The 24,273-nt window shown below is 42.6% G+C and overlaps 1 protein-coding gene across 4 annotated transcripts in view; it reads left to right on the top strand.

Annotated features, from left to right (window-relative positions):
- Positions 1-24,273, top strand: part of LOC134337283 (tumor necrosis factor alpha-induced protein 8-like protein 1) — a 65,838-nt gene that overhangs the window by 26,457 nt on the left and 15,108 nt on the right. The window contains exon 1 of one of the 4 annotated variants that reach the window (XM_063032153.1): positions 11,440-11,587. The exons of the other annotated variants lie outside the window; for them this stretch is intronic. Coding sequence (XP_062888223.1) covers positions 11,566-11,587 — 22 coding nt within the window. The 5' untranslated portion in view covers positions 11,440-11,565. Of the gene's footprint in view, positions 1-11,439; positions 11,588-24,273 lie in introns of those variants that run through there. 4 annotated transcript variants of the gene reach the window in all.

The raw sequence follows: 24,273 nt of genomic DNA on the forward strand, positions 1-24,273 counted from the left end.
TCTCTGCAGGCTCGTTGTTTCCTCAACACTACCCGCTCCTCTGCCTACCTTTGTATCATCGGCAAATTTAGCCACAAATCCATTAATACAGTAGTCCAAATTATTGACATACGTCGTAAAAAGCAGCGGTCCCAACATCGACCCCTGTGGAACTCCACTGGTAACCGGCAGCCAGCCAGAATAGGATCCCTTTATTCCCACTCTGTTTTCTGCCGACCAGCCAAGGCTCCACCCATGCTAGTAACTTCCCTGTAATTCCATGGGTTATTATCTTGTCAAAGGCCTTCTGAAAATCTAAGTACACCACATCTACTGCATCTCCTTTGTCTACCCTGCTTGTAATTTCCTAAAAGAATTGCAGTAGATTTGTCAGGCAGAACTTTCCTTTCAGGAAACCATGCTGGCTTTAGCCTCTTGTCATGTGCCTCCAGGTATTCCGTAATCTCATCCCTAACAATCGATTCCAACAACTTCCCAACCACTGATGTCAGGCTAATAGGTCTATAGTTTCCTACCTGCTGCCTCCCACCCTTCTTAAATAGCCAAGTAACATTTGCAATTTTCCAGTCATCCGGTACAGTGCCAGAATCTATCGATTCTTGAAAGATCATTGTGAATGGCTCCGCAATCTCTTCAGCTACTTCCTTCGGAACTCAAGGGTGCATTCCATCAGGTCCAGGAGATTTATCCACCCTCAGACCATTAAGATTCCTGAGCACCTTCTCAGTCGTAATTTTCACTGCACAAACTTCACTTCCCTGACACTCTCGAATGTCCGGTATATTGCAGACGTCTTCCACTGTGAAGAGTGATGCAAAATATGCATTCAGTTCCTCTGCCATCTCTGCATCTCTCATTACGATATCTCTAGCGTCATTGTGTATTTGTCCTATATCTACCCTCAACTCTCTTTTACCCTTTATATACTTAAAAAAGCTTTTAGTATCTTCTTTGATATTAGTCGCCAGCTTCCTTTCATAATTCATCTTTTCCTTCCTAATGACCTTCTTAGCTTCTTTCTGCAAGTTTTTAAAAGCTTCCCAATCCGCTATCTTTCCACTAGCTCTGGCTTCTTTGTATGCCCTCTCTTTTGCTTTTACTTTGGCTCTGACTTCACTTGTCAGCCACGGTAGTGTCCTTCTTCCCTTTGAAAATTTCTTCTTATCTGGAATATATCTGTCTTGCACTCATTTTTCGTTGAAACTCCAGTTATTGCTGCTCTGCTGTCCTTCCTGCAAATGTCCCTTTCCAATCAACTTCAGCCAGTTCCCCTCTCATGCCATTGTAATTTCCTTCATTCCACTGAAATACTGACACATTGGATTTTATTTTTTCCCTCCCAAATTTCAATGTGAACTCGATCATATTGTGATCACTGTTCCCTAAGGGTTCCTTAACTTTAAGCTCTCTTATCACCTCCAGATCATTGCACAACACCAAATCCAGCACAGCCGATCCCCTAGTGGACTCAACAACAAATGTTTTAAAAAGCCATCCCTTAGACAGTCTACAAATTCTCTCTCTTGAGGTCCAGTACTGGCCTGGTTTTCCCAATCCACTTTCATCTTAAAATCTCCAACGATTATCGTGGCATTGCCTTTCTGACACGCCTCTTCGATCTCCTGCTGTAATTGGTAATCCACATCCTGGCTGCTGTTTGGAGGCCTCTATACAACTGCCATTAGGGTCCTTTTACCCTTGCCATTTCTTAACTCAACCCATAGAGACTCTACACCTTCCAATCCTAATGTCATCTCTTTCTAATGATTTAATATTATTTCTTATACACAGAGCCACACCACCCCCTCTACCTACTAACCTGTCTTTCTGATACACCATATATCCTTGGACGTTCAGCTCCCAATGGCAGCCATCCTTTAGCCAAGTTTCAGAGATGGCCACAATGTCATATTTGCCAATCTGCAGCTGAATTTGCAATTTTTATTCCTTATGCTGCGGGATTCAAATATAACACTTTCAGTCCAGTATTTGTTGCTTTCTGTTTTAACTGCACCACGCATCTATTGCCTTGTAACTCGTGCCACTGGCTTTGATTAAGCCTCATCTCCTATCTGTTCTTTCTATAATCTTCTATAATATTCTAAACCATTCCCATCGATTTACGTGGCCAACTGCCTACTTAAAAAAATTATGATCTTACCTGTCTCAACCATTTCCTCTCGCAGCTCATTCTACCCTCTGTGCTTTATTTTACAATAGTTGTCCCTCAAGTTCCTACTGAATCTTTCCTTTTTCATCTTAATCCTGTGTCCTCTAGTTATTGATTCTCCAACCCTGAGGAAAAGACTGTTTTTCCTCTGTCTATGCCCCTCATGGTTTCCCACATCTCTATAAGATCACCTCTCAGTCTCCTGTGCTCACCAGTGTCTCGAACATCCACACCATCACCTAATGCCCTGACTGATGCGGGCCAGTGACGGACTCAAATTTAGCAATCAGTGTTTGGCCCAGGCCTTGGCTCTCTGAGGAAGCGTTGGGAGATTAAGACCTCACAATCCCCACCCAACTGCATGTTTCCAGAGGTGGACCAACTACAGCAGAGCCAAACTTTCTTACAATCAAATGTGGGAAAGATCAAAGAGATTGGGGCTGTTCGACTAGCACAATGCACATAAGCATACATCCTGAAAAGGCATTGTCCAGTGAGCATGTGTCTCTGGGCATTTTGCACACTTCTTCAGAACCACCAGGTGATGTAACCACATCTAGTTTCCCAGTGCAGAGAAATGACTGTGATAAATACACTGGAATTTTTGGGGGATGTAACTACGAGAATAGCTGAGATAGAACCCGTATACATTTTGTTCCTTCGGAACGCTCTGCTCTCCACTCCCTCCGCACTATATCCTAACCTTATTATTAAACCCGCTGATAAGGGGGGTGCTGTTGTAGTCTGGCGTACTGACCTCTACCTTGCCGAGGCGCAGCGACAACTCGCGGATACCTCCTCTTATTTACCCCTCGATCGTGACCCCACTAAGGAGCACCAGGCCATTGTTTCCCACACTATCACCGACTTTATCCGCTCAGGGGATCTCCCATCCACTGCTACCAACCTTATAGTTCCCACACCCCGCACTTCCCGTTTCTACCTCCTACCCAAGATCCACAAACCTGCCTGTCCTGGCCGACCTATTGTCTCAGCTTGCTCCTTCCCCACCGAACTCGTTTCTGCATACCTCGACACTGTTTTATCACCCCTTGTTCAATCCCTTCCGACCTATGTTCGTGACACTTCTCACGCTCTTAAACTTTTCGATGATTTTAAGTTCCGTGGCCCCCACCGCTTTATTTTCACCATGGATGTCCAGTCCTTATATACTTCCATCCCCCATCAGGAAGGTCTCAAAGCTCTACGCTTCTTTTTGGATTCCAGACCTAATCAGTTCCCCTCTACCACCACTCTGCTCCGTCTAGCGGAATTAGTCCTTACTCTTAATAATTTCTCCTTTGGCTCCTCCCATTTCCTCCAAACTAAAGGTGTGGCTATGGGCACCCGTATGGGTCCTAGCTATGCCTGCCTTTTTGTTGGGTTTGTGGAACAATCTATGTTCCGTGCCTATTCTGGTATCTGTCCCCCACGTTTCCTTCGCTACATCGACGACTGCATTGGCGCTGCTTCCTGCACGCATGCAGAACTCGTTGACTTTATTAACTTTGCCTCCAACTTTCACCCTGCACTCAAGTTTACCTGGTCCATTTCCGACACCTCCCTCCCCTTTCTAGATCTTTCTGTCTCTGTCTCTGGAGACAGCTTATCCACTGATGTCTACTATAAGCCTACTGACTCTCACAGCTATCTGGACTATTCCTCTTCTCACCCTGTCTCTTGCAAAAACGCCATCCCCTTCTCGCAATTCCTCCGTCTCTGCCGCATCTGCTCTCAGGATGAGGCTTTTCATTCTAGGACGAGGGAGATGCCTTCATTTTTTAAAGAAAGGGGCTTCCCTTCCTCCACTATCAACTCTGCTCTTAAACGCATTTCCCCCATTTCACGTACATCTGCTCTCACTCCATCCTCCCACCACCCCACTAGGAATAGGGTTCCCCTGGTCCTCACCTACCACCCCACCAGCCTCCGGGTCCAACATATTATTCTCCGTAACTTCCGCCACCTCCAACGGGATCCCACCACTAAGCACATCTTTCCCTCCCCCCCTCTCTCTGCATTCCGCAGGGATCGCTCCCTACACAACTCCCTTGTCCATTCGTCCCCCCCATCCCTCCCCACTGATCTCCCTCCTGGCACTTATCCATGTAAGCGGAACAAATGCTACACATGCCCTTACACTTCCTCCCTTACCACCATTCAGGGCCCCAAACAGTCCTTCCAGGTGAGGCATCACTTCACCTGTGAGTCGACTGGGGTGATATACTGCGTCCGGTGCTCCCGATGTGGCCTTTTATATATTGGTGAGACCCGACGCAGACTGGGAGACCGCTTTGCTGAACATCTACGCTCTGTCCGCCAGAGAAAGCAGGATCTCCCAGTGGCCACACATTTTAATTCCACATCCCATTCCCATTCTGACATGTCTATCCACGGCCTCCTCTACTGTAAAGATGAAGCCACACTCAGGTTGGAGGAACAACACCTTATATTCCGTCTGGGTAGCCTCCAACCTGATGGCATGAACATCGACTTCTCTAACTTCCGCTAAGGCCCCACCTCCCCCTCGTACCCCATCTGTTACTCATTTTTATGCACACATTCTTTCTCTCACTCTCCTTTTTCTCCCTCTGTCCCTCTGAATATACCTCTTGCCCACCCCTCCTTGTCTTTCTTCCCGGACCTCCTGTCCCATGATCCTCTCATATCCCCTTTTGCCTATCACCTGTCCAGCTCTCGGCTCTATCCCTCCCCCTCCTGTCTTCTCCTATCATTTTGCATCTCCCCCTCCCCCTCCAGCTTTCAAATCCCTTACTCACTCTTCCTTCAGTTAGTCCTGACGAAGGGTCTCGGCCTGAAACGTCGACTGCGCCTCTTCCTATAGATGCTGCTTGGCCTGCTGCGTTCACCAGCAACTTTGATGTATGTTACATTTTGTATTTCGACTTTCGAAAAGCTTTCAGTAAGACTACAGGAGATTTATCTGGGGTGGGAGGAGGGTTGGAACTTGTATGGCTGGAGAAGTGGTTGGCTGGAAGAGAACAAAGAATAAAAACAAAAGTTTCTATTTCTGAGAGCAGGCACTGTCTAGTAAGATATGATAGGGGATCAGTGCTGGCCCCAGCTATACTCAATATAGATTAATTATTTGGATGAAGGAATTAGTTATATTTTTCTCCAAATTTGTTGATGACACAAAGCTGGGGGTTGAGTGGTGAGGTTGAGGTGCCTCTTGAGGATGTAGTGAAGCTCTGGGTTGATTTGGACAGGTTTCGGGAGTGGACAATAGACAGACATTTGGCAGGTGTCAGAGTAATATGTCTAAATGTGTGAGAGTCCACTTGGGTGGTGAGAACGTGAGGGCAGATTTTTATGCGAATGGTGACATGTCAGGGAAAGTGGGAGATGCAACAATGCCAAGGTGTCTCTGCATGCCAGTCACTGAAGGTAAGTCAATTCAGCACAGAAACCAAGTCTCTGTTAACTATCCAGCATCCAATTTACACCACTCCAAATTAATTTTCCCAAATCCCCATAATTCCTCCCAGATTCAGCCACCCATGCACACACGGGGCAAGTTACAGTAGCCAGCAAACCTAGCAATCCGTGCAGGTTTGGGAAATCAGAGGAAACTAGAGCCCAATGTGGTCACAAGACGAACATGCAAACTCCACACAGACAGCACCTGAAGTCAGGATTGAATCGTGGATATTGGAGCTATGAAGAAATATCTCTATGGGCTATACCAATAACCTAACCGTGCAGCTCCAGTAGGTATTGAGCAGGCTAAAGGCATGCTGGGCTTCATAGCAAGAGGGTTCATAGAAATGGGGATGTCTTGCTCTTATTACACACGGCTTTAGTGAGACCGCAGCGTTGTGTACTTTGGACAGTTGTGGTGTTCTTATCTCAGGAAGGATGTTCTTGCAATGGAGGGAAAATGGCAAAGCTGAATTCAGGATGGTAGGGCTGATGTATGAAGAGAGAGTAGCTCAGATAGACTGGAAGAATGAAAGAACATCCTATAGAAACCCACAAATTCTAACACAACTGATCAGATATGTGCAGGAAGGTGGTTACCCTGGTGGTGGAGTCTAGGACCAAGGGTTACATTCGAAGGATGAGGTATAAACAATTTGGACTGAGATGAGGGAAAAAACCCCTTCTAAACCTGTGGAATTCTCTACCACAAATATCAGTTGAAGTCAGATCATTAAATATGTTGAAAATGGTAAAATGCAGCTGTTGGGGCTAGATAAATCAAGTGATATAGAAAGAATGCTGGAAGATGCTACTGAATTTGATTGATGAGCTATGGCAATATTGAATGTGAGAGCAGACTTGAAGGGGTGGATGCCCTTCATCTGTTTTGTATTACTGTTGTTCTGTAACCCAAGTGTTAGGTCTTGTAGCTGGAGGAAATGCAACTGGTCAGAGAGGGCATGTAGAGAGTAAAGATGAAGATGCAGTATCTAAGCCTCCCTACCACCAACTCAAACACTGACGAGCCAAAAGTGGGTAGCTGAAGTCTTTCTGTATTATTATCTTTCTTCACTTATCACTAATTGTTGTTGAAGGAAGAGGGCAGGAAAAAACTCAACTGAAAGGTAATGTTATAAAAGTGGCCATCAGCACTTCCTGGGATGCAAAGCAGCGATCTCCGGTATCTTACTTAAATCATCTTCGTGGGGCAAATAGATATTGTTCTTGCACTGCTGGTAATCTGGAGTGAACACAACAAAGGCAACAATAATGGGATCCTTTCTTTTAACAGAAAAAAAGATGAAGGCATAAAGACTTGAGATGAATTAGTGTTGGGGTAGGAATGAAAGACCTTCTCAGCCAAGAAGGGAGTCAGCAAGCAAAGATTGATGTCCTGTTTACAAGGACTGGTATCTGCAGCAAGTAAAATGCGATTGGGTTCATGGAAAAGGAAATGAAAAATGAATCATAGTTCACAGCTCCCTTTAATTTGTCCCTAAGCACTTCACGAGATGCAGAAGTGGTGTGCAAAAATTAAACAGCTATAAAGGAAAAACAAAAGATGTCCCAGATCAAAGTTGTCTTCTATTAGCCTTGGTGTTATATGCATGGAGGTCACAACAACGTTATAAATACCTTTTTAAAGAATCAGAGTGCCACTTACCCTACTCCTACTGTGAGGTGGGGACCATCCCTGCATCTGAACTAAACTATTTTATCGCATGCAGCACTGACATGCTAGATGTGGATAGAGTGCCAAGTATTTCATCAGGGTCTCTTCATCAAACATGTTGCTGTTCTGTCTGATTCTTAAGCTTTTACCATCATGCATTCACTTGTCCAGGTAAATATCTGCACAATATATTGTGGGGTGAACCCAGACAACTTGCTTCCCATTTAAAGAGTTTTTAATGCGATGTCAGCAGAGTTGTTGCAATATGTTCCAAAGGTTTCGGGTCCAGAGCTAGTGAAACAGCTCAGAATGCAGGAATAGCAAGCATGGTCCTATGCTGTATCACTGGTGTGTGGGACAATGTTAGCAGTTGCCCCAGAACTTCCACACCAGTGCAGAAATCTTAGATTTACTGGCCTAGCAACTCCTCTGGCTGCAGTCTACCACTGTCTAATGGTGAAGCAGGAACATACATAGATAAACAAGAGAAAATCTGCAGTTGTCAGAAATCCAAGCAACATACAGAAAATGTTGGAGGAACTCAACAGGCCAGGCAGCATCTATGGAAAAAAGAGCAGTCAACATTTCGGGCCGAGACCCTTCGCAGACAAAGGTGGTGCTGTAGTGGTCATAGTCATACTTTATCGATCCTGAGGGAAATTGGTTTTCGTTAGTTGCACCATAAGTAATTAAATAGTAATAAAACCATACATAATTAAATAGTAATATGTAAATTATGCCAGGAAATAAATCCAGGACCAGCCTATTGGCTCAGGGTGTCTGCCCCTCCAAGGGAGGAGTTATGAAGTTTGATGGCCACAGGCAGGAATGACTTCCTATGACGCTCTGTGCTACATCTCGGTGGAATGAGTCTCTGGCTGAATGTACTCCTGTGCCCAACCAGTCCATTATGTAGCAGATGGGAGGCATTGTTCAAGGTGGCATGCAACTTGGACAGCATCCTCTTTTCAGACACCACCGTGAGAGAGTCCAGTTCCATCCCCACAACATCACCGGCCTTACGAATGAGTTTGTTGATTCTGTTGGTGCTTGCTGACCCAGCACACAAAAGCAAACATGATCGCACTGGCAACCACAGACTCGTAGAACATCCTTAGCATCGTCCGACAGATCTGGCGTACTGACTTCTACCTTGCTAAGGCCCAGCGGCAACTCTCAGACACCACCTCTTGCTTACCCCTGAACAGGATCCCACTAAGGAGCACCAGGTCATTGTCTCCCACACCATCATTGACCTTATCTGGACATCTGGGGATCTCCCATCCACTGCCACCATCTTCATAGTTTCGGCACCCCTCACCTCCCGTTCTACCTCTTACCCAAGATCCACAAACCTGCTTGTCCAGGTAGACCCATTGTCTCAGCTTGCTCCTGCCCCCACATACATAGATACTTTATTGATCCCAAAGAAAATTATAGTGTCACAGTAGCATTACAAGTGCACAGATACACAAATATTAGAAGAGAAGAAAGAAAAAAATTAAGTTACCTCAAACAGTCTGACAAGAGGGGTCATCACTTCCCCAGCTATAGATTGACTCATTATAGAGCCTAATGGCTGGAGTTCTTTGAAGTTATAACAAAGTGTAGTGGATACAGGGGATTTCCAGAAGGCGTTTGGTAAGGTACCACATAATAGACTTATCCAGATGATAAGGATGCATAGAGTTGGGGGTGATGTATTAGCATGGATAGAGAATTGGTTAAACAATAGAAAGCAGAGAGTTGGGATACATGGGTGTTTCTCTGGTTGGCAATCAGTGGTGAGTGGTGTGCTGCAGTGGTCAGTGCTGGGCCCACAACTTTTCACGATGTACGTTAACAATCTCGCAGAGGGGACCGAGTGCACTGTATCTACGTTTGCTGATGACACTGAATTGAGTGGAAAAGCAAATTGTGCAGAGGAAATGGAGAGTGCAGAGAGATATATATAGGATAAGTGAGTGGGCAAGGGTCTGGTAGATGGAGTACAATGTTGGTAAATGCAAGGACATCCATTTTGGAAGGCAAATTGGAAGATCAAGTTATTACTTAAATAGTAAAAGGTTGCAGCAGGCTGCTGCTGTGCAGAGGGACTTGGGAGTGCCTGTGAAAGAATCACAAAAGGTTAATTTGCAGGTGAAGAAGCAAGAAGGCAAATGGAATGTTGGCCTTCATTGCTAAAAGGATTGAATTTAAGAGCAGGGAGGTTATGCTGCAACTGTACTGGTGAGGCTGCACCTGGAGCACTTTGTGCAGTTCTGGTCTCCTTTCTTGAGGAAGGATATACTGGCTTTGTGATGCAGAGAAGGTTCACCAGGTTGATGCCAGAGATGAGGGGGTTAGACTATGAGGAGAGATTGAGTTGTCTGAGACTGTACTCACTGGAATTCAGAAGGATGAGAGGAGATCTTATAGAAACATATAAAATTGTGAAAGGGATAGATAAGTTTGAGGATGGAAAGTTGTTTCTACTGGCTTGTGAGACCAGAACTAAGGGACATGGCCTCAAGATTCGGGGGAGTAAATTTAGGACAGAGTTGAGGAGGAACTGCTTGTCCCAAAGAGTGGTGAATCTGGAATTCTCTGCCCAGTGAAGCAGTAGATGCTACCTCAGTAAATACATTTAAGACAAGATTGGATAGATTTTTGCATACTAGGGGAATTAAGGATTATGGGAAAAAGGCAAGTAGGTGGAGATGAGTCCATGGTTTGATCAGCCATGATCTTATTGAATGATGGAGCAGTCTCGATGGGCCAGATGGCCTACTCCTGCTCCTATTTCTTATGTTCTTATGGTGTGAATGACCTCATATAGTGCTCTTTAGAGCAGTACAATTGTCTTGGTCTATTACTAAAAGTACTCCTCTATTCAGCCAAGGTGGCATGCAAAGGGTAAGAAATATTGTCCAGAATTACCAGGATTATCTGTAGGGTCCTTTGTTCTATCATAGCCTCTGGTATGCCTAGTTTGGCTCCTATAACGGAACTAGCCTTTCTAATCAGTTTATTGAGCCTATAGGCATCACCCATATTGATGCCATTGCCGCAGCACACAACAGCATAGAAGATTCTACTGGCAACAAGAGACTGGTAGAACATGAGACGGAGAGGCCTGCACATGACAAAGGCCTCTTCTCGTGACACCCTAGATGTCTACAACATTTCCCCCAAACCGTGTGCACTCAGGTCCTGCTCTGATGCAGAATCTGCCATTCCCTTTCCATCACCATGGAGATTTTACACTTGCAAGGCAGAAGGACATGAACAAGGTGTAAAACCTATATTTTTTTACTTTTGTTTAAAGATACCATATTCAGTAAACATACTGAACAGCAACTTTAGCAGTGTCCTAAGATCAATCATCAGATTAGAGAGTTTTTAATTTTATTCATCTTCATTGTTTCTTAAAATCTTACTTAATCTATGACAGCTTTCAGACTAGCAAGGACTTTGAGAAACACAACAAACCTTTGACCGCTTAGACACTAGTCTGTCGAGGGACAGGGCTTTTCATCTTGGCAGGATTTTTGTGCTGACCCACCTGCAGAGACATAAGAGCAAAATACTGTATATGAAGGAAATGGTCAGCCGGTCAAATGGCATCTGCAAAAGGGAGCAAAGACTGTGTTTCAGGTCGGTGCAGAATAATTATTAATCCGACGTTCTCCTGGAATGCACAAGTTTAGGGAAAGAGGAGGTGAGCATTCATTAAAGTTGCATATGGTCAAACAATAATTTAAAAAAAAAAATAAACAGCACATTCAAAGGAAATGGTGGCAATGTACAGCTGGACATCAGTGTAAAAGAAAACGTAAGCATTTTGGGAGTGACCCTCCTTGATTACTGAGATCAATCTCTCGGATCAGAATAGTAAATTGTGACAGTTATGTAGGGAGTTAGCATCACTTTCTCCTTTGTTCTGTACATAACTTCTAACACTGGTAGAAAGCAACAGTACTCACTCCACAAACTATTCACTGGAGTGCCTCTATTTATATTCAAATTTTTCCTCCTCCCTTCCCGGTGGTGACCATATTGGAGAGGCAGGAATGTCTGGTCTGTCATCAGCTTGGAGGTGGGGCTGGGCAAGTCTGGACTGACAACTTCCAACAAAAATAATTTTCTAATCTCTTCCCATGAGTGTCTTGACTGGAGCTGCTCAGAATTCCAGTGTGATTTATTCCTAGGGCAGCTGGAGTTTGTGCAGACTGGCACTGGCTGGCTTAGCTGTCCCTTATTCAGAAGCTCGTAATTTCATTACTATCCAGGGCCAGCTATGGAAGAGGAGGTGGCAAAAGGTAAGATGTGGACTTCAGTTTGTTGCCCAACAGATTGAGCTGTGCTCTGCCTAAGGACACTGCTCCTCATTTATTTCTGTTGGATTAGATAGTGACCTATATAACCAACAATGCCTTAAAATAAAACATGGTCTAATGTCGAATCATAGAAACTAAACTATTGTGAATGAAAGGGTAGGTGGAAGGCGGGAACGTGCCATTTGATTTGCTCCATGCTGTATAAAATATAAGGGAGGGGGTTGTTAATGCACTGAATTATCAGCAATTCAGTACCTTCCTACTGGGGTGGGGGCTGACAAAGCTTGCAATCAGCATTCTATTATCTTGAAGCCGAGTTTGAATTCAAAACTGGAATGGTAATGCGATGAGATAATGTGTGTACAAGTTGGATCTTGATCTGCAAGTGTAGAAACACACAAAAAAAGGTGAGTTCCAAGAGTTTTCCTGGACTGTTGAAATACACAGCGAAAATAATGAGAGAAGGACAATAAAGCGAGGCCAAAAGCACCTGGGAGCTCTGTTGTACAAAGACTAGTTGTCTGCAGTGTTGCAGAATTGTTAACTGCTGGCAGCATTCTGCTCTCCATTTAGAGCAGCGATTCCCACCCTAGGGTTGATGGACCCCTTGGTTAATGGTAGGGGTCCATGGCTTAAAAAAGGTTCAGAACTCCTGATTTAGAAGAAACAAAGGTTTAGGATAGAAAATGCTTGGATAAACTCAGGAAGTGAGGCAATACCTCTACAGATGCCACCTGAGCTGCTGAATATTTCCAGCAAATGTTGTTTTTATTTCAGACTTACCGCACCAGCAGATGAAACTGCGCCTTCAATTGCTCAATTATAGATTGCTCAATATATCCTATAACTTCAGATGATTGGTGCCATGATTGAGGTGTTTTTGATCCCAAGCTTTGATACTTGTAGAAGGGAACAGGAATGAGTTATGTTTATAATATTATATTTTTAAAAAATGTTAATTTTGTTCAGATTTCAAGAAACAGTGTCTGCTGTCATTTTGAAACAGGATATTGAAGATGTGGATTAAAATCATACAAAGAATTTTAGGAATGCCATATCCCACAGTTTATATCAAACCAAGAGTGCGGTGAAACATTATAGACCTTATAAATCAAGAAGACTTTCATTGACCTTTAGAATGGCATGAAGCTATTTCCATAAGCTTACATTTTGAGGTGGGAGGAACAGGCAAAAGTTTTATTGTGGTTCTAGTCCCCACTGTCTCAATTATTTTTCATTTCAAAAATGAGACATTCATAAATTATAAAAGTAATTTCAAAAATATAAATATATTGATAAATATCAGAAATAGAAAACAGTATACGATTTTCTTAACATTAATAGTGTCATCTAGTCTATGAGTTCTATGCACAAAGCACCAAGCACCACCCTCAAGATAAATATTTTTTTGCAACCACAGTTATTTTTATCTCATTATTTCTTCAAAGCAAGTTCAAAATTTGTAGTTTGGTGTAGTCACACACAGAGGTGGCCAGGACGGTGTTGGGAACACTTTCTATCCTATTTTCCGGAGACTTATGCATTGTGACACATTAGATACGCTCCATCTTAGATCTCCACTTGAACTGGAAGATGGCTTAGATGTCTGCCGCAGAGTTGTAAAGAGAGGGGAAATGTGCCAGGGCTTGTGTGATGACCCATATGTCCAGTTAAGTTTGTAAGCAGCTGCTTTGATTAACGGCGATTGGGAGTTAGTGCAGGAATGGTCCTTCTGTATAACTGGGCAATGGATCCTCTCCTGTTCGTAGTAATGAAAGGATAAAGAGCTGCAGTGCTGCAAATCAGAAATAAAACCAGAAAATATTTGTTATGCTCAGCAGATTAGGCAGGATCTGTGCATACAGCAAGTTTCAAGGCAATGGTTTTTCATCAAAGCTGGGAGAAGTTGTAAAAGTCCAGGTTTTAAGTTACAGAGAGAAGAGAAAAGGCTGTCTGTGTGTGCACAAAGGTAGAGATCCAGGGAAACCAGATTGACACTAGTGGCTCTGGTGCTGGCTGTGAGTCCTGAGCACTGCTCAAGTTGCAGAGAATGGGGACAGGTGAAGAGAACAGAGGCTGCCTATCATTGGATGGAGACTAAGAAACTGAATGAATGATTAGATAATCACCCCGGAGCAGCACTGAGCTTTTTTAGAATAATATCAGAGATCAGAATGGGAATGAACTGTGGAATTAAAGTGACAGGTGACATTATAGGAGTGAAGGCCTGGACTGATTTTGGAGTAGTTTAACATGTCAGCAAACATCATGGGCTGAAGGGCCTGTATTGTGCTGTACTGTTTTACGTTCTATGATCTCAACCTCAGTCAGCTTGTGGATTGAGTGGAGGTGTTCTGCAAATCAGTTATCCAATCAATGTTTCTTTCCCTCAATGTAAAGGATATGCTATTGTACAATGTACAAATAAATGGTAGCTGCTTCTGGAAAGAGTGGGTGGTTCCTTAAATGATAGGAAGGAAAGAAAAGGGCAGACGTTGCATCTCCTGTATTTGTATGCAAAGGGTAGAGCTGGTGCAGAAAGAAGAGCTAGCCAGGGAGTCGAGAAGGAAGCAATCCCATCAGAATGCCGAGAGGGAGATCTGTCCGCTGGTTATCTTTGGAGATGGGGGAAAACCACATAGGTTGATTGTTGAATAGTAAGCCTGGTGGGGTAGAAGGCAAATGCTTTTGTTGTTCTGGCTGGAAGGAGAGGGAGTGAATGCAGATGTTCAGAAAATAGACCAGATGCAGTGGAGGGCCCTGTCAGTGATGGTGGAGGAGTAGGAGTACATCTTGGAATCACTGAAATGGAAAGTGAGCTAATTAGAAATGATGTGACAGGTCAGGAGAATGGACTTAACCTTGTCAGAAGCAGACTGGGAGGAGGCGTACTAAAGCCTGCTGTAGGAGACTGTAGGGTTGCAGGGACATTTGGTTGCTCAACCCCATCCCAGAGATGGAAATATGTGGAGAAGAATCAGACATGGATGATGTGAAAAAGATAGATGGGAAACAGATGCAAAGTTAGCTTGTGGGTGTGCCTCGTAACTGGGACAGCTAATTGTATCTTGTCTTATTTCAAAGTGATTGGAGAATAGAAGGAAGAAAGTACAAATATACAAGGCACTAAGACTTTGAGTGTGCTTTGGTCCTGTTCTTTATGTAAAGATTTGTTATCATTAGATGCTATTCTAAGTGTTTATTTAAGACTGAGATGAGGAATTCCTTCTCTCAAAAGGGAAAGTCTACAATTCCTTGGGCAGAATGTTTTGGACATTGAATCTTTGAATATATTCAAAGCTGAAACAGGTCGGTTTTTAATTGGTAAGGGAATTAAGAGTTTACATAAAGGTGGAAATGTGGACTTGTGAAAAATTGGATCTGCAATGCACTTATTAAATGACAGTGCAGATTTGAGGGCTGAACGGCCTACTGCTTTTCCTATGGCAATAAAATGTTCAAGCTCTTTATGGGAGCAAGATGTAGAGCCAATGCAACCACCTGTATGAGAAGATGAAGTGAGAAGGGGTCCTGAGTGGGACAGAACAAGGAATGTTCCCACAAAAGACTGGTACAGTTTGGACATGTGACTGTTCCCCATTTTAAATTGTTGATTTGAAAAAAAAACAATAGGAGTTAAACAAGAATTTGTTCAGTGTGAGAGCTGGTTTGGCCAAATAACAGAGGTAGTCTAGTTGGCCTTCTGTTTTACAGCCATTGGTATTTTCCTATCCGTGCTAGAATTGGCCTTTTCTTTTCATCTCCCTCTGTCTTTCCATCTCTCCCTTTCTCTGGCATCACCACCATTTAAGTAACTGTTTTTCTTGGTCTCCATCCTTTCTTGAACATTCAGTCCCGGCAATCTCTCCACCCATCCCCTTCACGTATGACGACTATTTGATGGCTGTGGGCCATACTCGCTGGAGTTTGGAAGAATGGGGGAGAGAGATCTCATTGACATGTGTTGAATATTGAAAGGCTTGGATAGCATGGATGTCTAAGCTATCTGTAGTGTGGGAATTTAGAACCAGAGGGCACAGCCTCAGAATGCTATGATCCCTTTAGAATAGAGACAAGGATGAACTACTTTAGCCAGCGGGTGGTGAACCTGTGGAATTCACTGCCACAAACAACTGCGGTGGCCACATCATTGGGTATATTTAAATTGGAGGTTGAATGGTTCTTGATTGGTAAGGAAATCAAATAGCATGGGGAGAAGGCAAGATAATGGGATTGAGAGGGATAATAAATCAGTCATGATAGAATGGTGGAGCAGAATTGATGAGCCAAATAGCCTAATTCTGCTCCTGTGTCTTGTGGTATCCGCAACATATAATATGTCTGTTTCCTAAACGTTCATGGTTCTAACAAACAGGCATTAGTTTGAAACAGTCATCTTCTCTCTCCACAGAGTGATTACTGGATTTTCTGGTTTTTTTTCCTGTGTACAATATGTTTGGTCTACTTCCTGAAGCAACTAGCATTGTTGCATCCAAGAAAAGGATGCCAAAGGTTCTAGGTTGCGAAGGCAAAGTTTAAACTTCCAGTATTCAACAGTCAACAGGACAGTATTTTTTCTTCAGAGACAACTATAAATGTTTGAGCAGGTCCTGCATGACAGATTTCTTGGAAAATTAAGATCTCCAAAACTGAAGGACAAGTAGAAATCATGTGAAATTGGCTTCGTGACAATGAGGAGTAATGATTGATAGGTTCTAGTGGCTGGAAAGTTATTTGTCGTAGGGTTCTGCAAGGGCCAGTGCTAAATGTAGGAGCCGTTATTTAGCATGCTTGGAGATGACACTGAGTTGGCACTGATAAAGAAATGTGCAGTGCCAGGGAGCTATCTGTAAACTAGCTTTAGAAGTTTTGCCACTGCCTTGGTTGCAAAAAAAAGTGAGGCAAATGGTTAAGTGTGATAAATTACACTTTGGAAGACTAAATAAGGCAAGAGAATGTTCACAAATACTGAGGGGGGAGGCGATCTTAGTGTCCATATCCACAAGTAGTTAAATGCATAAAGGTCTCTTTTATGTTGTTCAACTTGTAAAAAAGAGAACTAACAGCAGAAACTTAGGAACTGTAAGGAAAATGCCAATAGCTTGTGTACAGTACATGTAATTGTGTCCTGTTCTGGTTACCACGTTACCTAGAGAAGACATCAGCATCAGAATGGGGTAGCGGAAATATGTGGGTGTAACAAGGAATGGAGAATTGTAGTTATGAAATGTAGACTGAGTTTGTTCTCTTAGAAATAAATGGAGCTGACAAATTTTAATCAAAGTGGTTAATATTATAATGATCTTCATCAACATTGTGAATTTAACAGAAAGATAAATAAGTACGGTAAGAGGAATAGAGAGGAGTTAGTGAGAACTTTTCAGGTAATGGAGATCTGGGACTTGAGCCCTGAGAAAGCCTCATCCTATTTTTAGAAATATTTAAGTAAGTTCTATATTTTGTGTATGGAATTCTGGGAGGTGGGATTAGCTGAAATAGTTTTGGTTGTTGTGAACAGATTGGGTTAAGTAGTCTCTGTTCCGTAAGTTTGAGCTTCTATAATAAGATTCGGTGAACTTTAAGTGGCCCCTTTTTTTCTAAGATAATTGTACTGTGTTTATCAGTGGTTGTATTTGTGCTGTAGTACTTGTGTAGTTGAAATGGGGCAAGACTATCTTCTGGAGCAGATCTTGTATTTGGCTAATTTGGCTGGGTTCAATGAATTATCTTAAAACAATACTGAATCAAATAGTCATATTGCATTTCCATCTAACTTTGCACATTCTAAATCTTCATGATTCAATTTTCGTCTGTTCTCCAAATGTATTTCTCATAAACACATCTGAAGTGTTACCATGGTTATTATACATTGTTTTCAACGTAACATGTTTAAATTCAAGTTGACCAAACTAAAACTTCTTGTAGATAGGATTTTGTGATGAGTCCCTACCAGATCTATAGCCAGTATTTGATAGTTCTGTGGGCTGTTTGGTCTCGTATTCTGTGTGATTATGAACTGCTCTTAGTTCTGTGATTCATAGGACAGATATAGATGAGAGAAATCTTTGGATCTTGTCTTACCTGTCCAGAACTTCCCTACATACAATCTCCCTTTACCACGTCCGCCATGATATAACACAGTTCTTCGACAATGATTCTATAGTTTTTCTACCTGTTTTGCTCTACCTTTCAGCATTCCAAGAACATGTTATTCCTTCAGTAACTGGAGAAGGTGGGTTTATTGTCCTTGGAGCTAAGAAGATTTCATAAATGTGTTCAAGGTCATTACAGGTTTAGAAACATAGAAACATAGAAAATAGGTGCAGGAGTAGGCCATTCGACCCTTCGAGCCTGCACTGCCATTTATTATGATCATGGCTGATCATCCAACTCAGAACCCTGCCCCAGCCTTCCCTCCATACCCCCTGATCCCCGTAGCCACAAGGGCCATATCTAACTCCCTCTTAAATATAGCCAATGAACTGGCCTCAACTGTTTCCTGTGGCAGAGAATTCCACAGATTCACCACTCTCTGTGTGAAGAAGTTTTTCCTAATCTCGGTCCTAAAAGGCTTCCCCTTTATCCTCAAACTGTGACTCCTCGTTCTGGACTTCCCCAACATCGGAAACAATCTTCCTGCATCTAGCCTGTCCAATCCCTTTAGGATTTTATACATTTCAATCAGATCCCCCCCCCAATCTTCTAAATTCCAACGAGTACAAGCCCAGTTCATCCAGTCTTTCTTCATATGAAAGTCCTGCCATCCCAGGAATCAATCTGGTGAACCTTCTTTGTACTCCCTCTATGGCAAGGATGTCTTTCCTCAGATTAGGGGACCAAAACTGCACACAATACTCCAGATGTGGTCTCACCAAAGCCTTGTACAACTGCAGTAGTACCTCCCTGCTCCTGTACTCGAATCCTCTCACTATAAGTGCCAGCATACCATTCGCCTTTTTCACCGCCTACTGTACCTGCATGCCCACTTTCAATGACTGGTGTATAATGACACCCAGGTCTCATTGCACCTCTCCTTTTCCTAATCGGCCACCATTCAGATAATAATCTGTTTTCCTATTTTTGCCACCAAAGTGGATAACTTCACATTTATCCACCTTAAATTGCATCTGCCATGAATTTGCCCACTCACCCAACCTATCCAAGTCACTCTGCATCCTCTTAGTATCCTCCTCACAGCTAACACTGCCACCCAGCTTCGTGTCATCTGCAAACTTGGAGATGCTGCATTTAATTCCCTCATCCAAGTCATTAATATATATTGTAAACAACTGGGGTCCCAGCACTGAACCTTGCGATACCCCACTAGTCACTGCCTGCCATTCTGAAAAGGTCCTGTTTATTCCCACTCTTTGCTTCCTGTCTGCTAACCAATTCTCTATCCACATCAATACCTTACCCCCAATACCATGTGCTTTAAGTTTGCACACTAATCTCCTGTGTGGGACCTTGTCAAAAGCCTTTTGAAAATCCAAATATACCACATCCACTGGTTCTCCCCTATCCACTCTACTAGTTACATCCTCAAAAAATTCTGTGAGATTCGTCAGACATGATGTTCCTTTCACAAATCCATGCTGACTTTGTCCGATGATTTCACCGCTTTCCAAATGTGCTGTTATCACATCTTTGATAACTGACTCCAGCAGTTTCCCCACCACCGAGGTTAGGCTAACCGGTCTATAATTCCCCGGTTTCTCCCTCCCTCCTTTTTTAAAAAGTGGGGTTACATTAGCCACCCTCCAATCCTCAGGAACTAGTCCAGAATCTAACGAGTTTTGAAAAATTATCACTAATGCATCCACTATTTCTTGGGCTACTTCCTTAAGCACTCTGGGATGCAGACCATCTGGCCCTGGGGATTTATCTGCCTTTAATTCCTTCAATTTACCTAACACCACTTCCCTACTAACATGTATTTCGCTCAGTTCCTCCATCTCACTGGACCCTCTGTCCCCTACTATTTCTGGAAGATTATTTATGTCCTCCTTAGTGAAGACAGAACCAAAGTAATTATTCAATTGGTCTGCCATGTCCTTGCTCCCCATAATCAATTCACCTGCAGCATAGATAAGTAAATAGAGGGAGCCTGTTCCCTCTAGTGGGTCATTCAAGGCTCATGGGCACTGAGTTGGTTAAAAGGGAATTGGGAGGGAAAAGCCTAATGTGCATCTGGAAATTTTAAGCTTTTAAGGGTTTGGAATGAACTACTGAAGTAGAAACAGAGAACGCAGGAAATGTTCAGCAGATCAGACAGCAACTGTGGAAAAACAGAGTCAGTGTTTCAGGCTGATTATCTTTCATTAGAATTGGTGAACAATTCTTTGGTCTGTTTGTCCAGCAGAAAGGTCCAAAAAGTAACCAGCATCTGTCCAAGTTGCATTTTTAAATTTGCAAATAATTTCAAATATTCACCTTTCTCTGACATTGTTTGAAAGCTGTATCCTTGATATTACTGTATTACTGCTGAATGAGTTTATTGGTTTGGGGCAGTTCTACTTAGTTAGGAAAATCTAGATTTGTTCCTGAACCATTTCAGCCAGTGTTTAACCATTGGTCTCTATTTGAACTTGTGCTTCTGTGGATGTTAAACCACACCCAGGTGTTCCATGCTTTCTTCCTCTATGTTAAAGTAATTTCGATCTCTTATTAGCTCCATAAACACAGATAAGTTTATATTCCCATCAGAATAAACTTTGAGGAAGCTGGACTAAGAGGTTATAACTCTTCTGCTGCAAACATTAGAGTGGTATAGCAATGTTTAAATCAAATGAATGTTTAAGGAAAATGTTTACCTTGAACCTTTCCTTCAATGTAAACATTTGTTCCAGTTGAAAGTGGTGCTTATATTGGACACCTGCTCGGGTCGTCTTCCACTGTCTATTCAGAGGATGCTTCCCTCTCTTGGAATTGATTAACCAAATATTCTTTGAAGATGGAATTTGGTCTGCAGAAATGATTCGACATTGGGTGTTAGTACCATTGCTTCACATTTATGAGGGTGTGGGCACGCTCACAGGTGAAACAGATTCAGTAACAATCTTGTAATTTAAAGGATGTGGTTTGCTGCAGTGAATTTTATTGCTCCACCTCCTTAGATTAAGGGAATGTACTCATTACATACTGGTTGACAATGAAGACTCGCCCATTCAGAGACTCCATCAGAATCAGGTTTTATATGACATGAAGTTTGCTGTTTTGAGGTAGCAGTATAGGGCAAAGGCTATTTATTATTGCTAATTACAAAATAAATAGTGTCAAAGAGAATATTGTGGCAGTGTTCATGAACTGTTCAGATCTGATGATGGAGGGGAAGAAGCTGTTCCTTTTGTAAATATTTGCATTTATATCATTTAACAGCAAATTCCCTGTGTCTTAAGTTCTTAAGCAATTTTTTGAGTTAAAAAGTTGCTTTTCTTTCTGCTGAGTTTCTCATAAGAGTAAACTGGAAATGAATGTTTAACTCCTGGACAGTCACCAACCTAAGCAACTACTTGATGCCAGGTTTGCAGCAATGGAGTTCTGGGTAGAAATCTTCAGAAACCAAAACTGTCTACAAAGCAAGACCATTTATAGACACCGTACACAAAGCATTGCCTCTGATCATCTGGGTGGTGCTTCCTCTTGTATAGAACTTGTCAGTCAGTGGAACAGGTCAAAATAATGGGAAGTAAATGAAATGTTTCGGAGATCACCACACAGAGGTTAAAAGGTGAAATGGACTTGGGGTTGCAATGGTAAAAAGTTGAGAATGGTTCAAAAATATTGGTTGCAGCAATTGGTGGCTGGGGAGTGGTAGGCAAGGTAAGTTATTGGGAACGTTTTAAATGCAATGAATGGGCTTCCTCAATAGAATCCATCTCACAGGCGGATCCAACATTATCAGATGCTGTTCCCCTCGCAAATAGGCCCAAGATGCTTTGTGTTGGTGTTATTGAACAGAAAGTTAACAGCCAACCTGTTAAGGAGGCATAAATGGAGTTGACCAAATGCCCAGTGACAGAGGTAGGATTAATTTAGCATCTCAGTTGGAAAGCGTGGCAGGGAAATTTAGAGAATTAATTCCAGAGTTTAGGATTTTAACAGGTGAAGATGTGGTGGAGAAATCGGGATTTTTAAATGATTGGAACTGGAGGGAGAACATAATCTTAGTGAAAGATAGCATGCAGAACGATGAAGGGATTTTTGGGCTGTAGGGGTAAGGGAGAAGAAGAACTGTAAGATTGAGATGTTGTTTATCCACGCACATGCAGGCCAACATATCCAAGATGATGGGTGAGTAAGATCAGGAGGGAGTTGAGCATGTGATGAGACAAGTGTCTGGACTATTTTCAGTTCGAGCTGAAGTAGGAAAGCATTAGAAAATTTGTCTATTGTTAAGAAAGGCACAGATCAGCCTTTTAGCTGCTGATAGGATGAGGAAGGATAATGGATGTGGAAATAGCCAGGTTTATTCATGTTAAAAATGCAAAACGCAACTCTGGAATCAGATATTGACACTGAAGTGTGCAAATAGTCAGGTGCAGCCAGGAAGAGGGGTAGCTAGAGAGTGGAATTCAAAAAGACTCATTGTACTAATGCATAGTACCAGAGTAGGACCATAGAAAGAAGGAAGAAGTGCATGGAGGATGTCTCATCATCTCCACTTAGTGCAATTACAGGAGCATTTTCATTGTAATACCGCCAATGTAAGTAGAAACATACAATGCCTCTAACCATTGAGGCACATCAGAAAATTCCTCAGAACAGTCTAATGGAATCGCTGAGGGCTATCTTTCCCTGAGTCGATGAATACCAAGGCCTTAAATTACGTTGTGCAAGCAATGATTTGGTGATGTTTGCATTGGTTTCTGTTATACAAACACTCCAGCAATGGAAGGCAAAACTAAAACAAACCTCTAGTCCTAAAGGAAGTTGATCAAACTTCCCTAGAAACTGATGAAAGGTTATGGTTTTCTTTTGTTCTTTCGCTACCTGGCCTGCTTCAGGTTAGAGTCTCCACCCCTCTTCCCACCTTCCCTCCTCATGCTCTACACTCCATAACTTCCTGCACAGTGGTCGAACCAGGCAATCAGGGTGCAGTGGCCAGAGTTTGAACCGCAGTGTACAGTTCTGGTCACAGTGCCACTAAAAAGGCACTCCTGCAAAAGAGAGAGGAGGAAATTCAATAAAACTCGACTTTAGATATAAAATTTCACTTTCAACTGAGCTCTGCTGGACAGCAGATTTTGCAGAGCTGTCAGTTTTCAAAGGGGTTGTCCAGAAATGTTTTTAACCTTTCATTTCAAAGTGAACCATTTGCAACAGCAATTCTGTTTAATTACTTGCATCTGTGTTGCACAATATCAAGATAGCAGTTATAAGGATATAGATTGTGTTAAAATACAAAGAATGTCAACCACAAAACATTGCCTCTCGTCTATGGGCTGTTTATAGAATGCCTCTGATAAACATACAGTCCAAAAATGCTTAATAGATTGAATTATTGTGAGAGGTGCAGTATCTTATTAGATGAATGTAATTATAATCCTACACTGGTAAATTCCTGAGACGGGCAATGGTGAATGATGTTGTTTGGTAGTGGAACGTTGGTCAGGAGAACCACCTGCTCCATATCCAGTGACACCTTAGACTTTAGTTTGATCAGGGAGACCAGTGCAGTGTTTAAATCCTTGTTTAAATGACATCTTGAGTTGCCTAGTGGATGTTTAGTATTACATTAACCTACAAATATCGGTATATGCCTTCTGCAAGCTTTGTCCTGCTGACCCCAGAAGTGATGCTATTCCCAACCAAGCTAAGGTGTATGAAGTGGCAAAGTAGAGATGCAACGTGGAGTGTTGCATTACAGGCAGGAAAGAATGCGCGGGACATGTTGCTTCTTGTTCCCCGCTGAGCTGTTGTTGCAAGTTTAGAGTCCAGCGTTCCTCAGGCTGGTGCAGTGTTTCAGCAGTCCTAGCACCAACACGAAGGTGCGGCAGATTAATTCAACTGGCTGCTTACTTTTACCAGCTTATGATCCCTCGGCGCCAGTAAACAGATATTACCTCCGGTAGTTGAATGTTGTTTCACGGGACATTTACAATCAAAGGTTTATTGACAGTACACTGTTTATTCTAAAACAAAGTGGTGTAAACGAAACACCAAATGCAGTAATGATTTTAAAGAGAGAATGAGAATTACTCATAACAGGGTACCTTGTCTCTGGATTTAGTCTACATTCACTTTGAAGTTCAAAGTAAGTTTATTTTCAAAGTGTGTATGTGTCACCATCCAATTCGCAGGCATTCACAGCAGAACAAAATCGTGCAATAGAGTCAATGAGAAACTACACGGAAAGAATGACTGAGAAGCAACAAATGTGTAACTGTGCAAACACAAAAAAGAAGCAAGCAATAATAATAAACAAACAAGTAAATAAATAATACTGAGATCATGAGTTATCGAGTCCTTGGAAGTGAGTCCATAAGCCCCTGTACCTCTTTCCCAATGGCAGCAGTGAAAAGAGTGCCTGGCCTGGATGGTGGACTTCTTGGTGATGGAGCTCTCCTGTGGCAGGGCTCCTTTTAGATGTATTCTGTGGTGGAGAGGGCTTTTCCTGTATCAGACTGGGCTGTAGCCACCAGTTTTTTTTTTGGTAGGCTTTCCTG

Source organism: Mobula hypostoma, chromosome 24, assembly GCF_963921235.1.
Source record: "Mobula hypostoma chromosome 24, sMobHyp1.1, whole genome shotgun sequence".
NCBI classification, from domain to species: Eukaryota; Metazoa; Chordata; class Chondrichthyes; order Myliobatiformes; family Myliobatidae; genus Mobula; species Mobula hypostoma.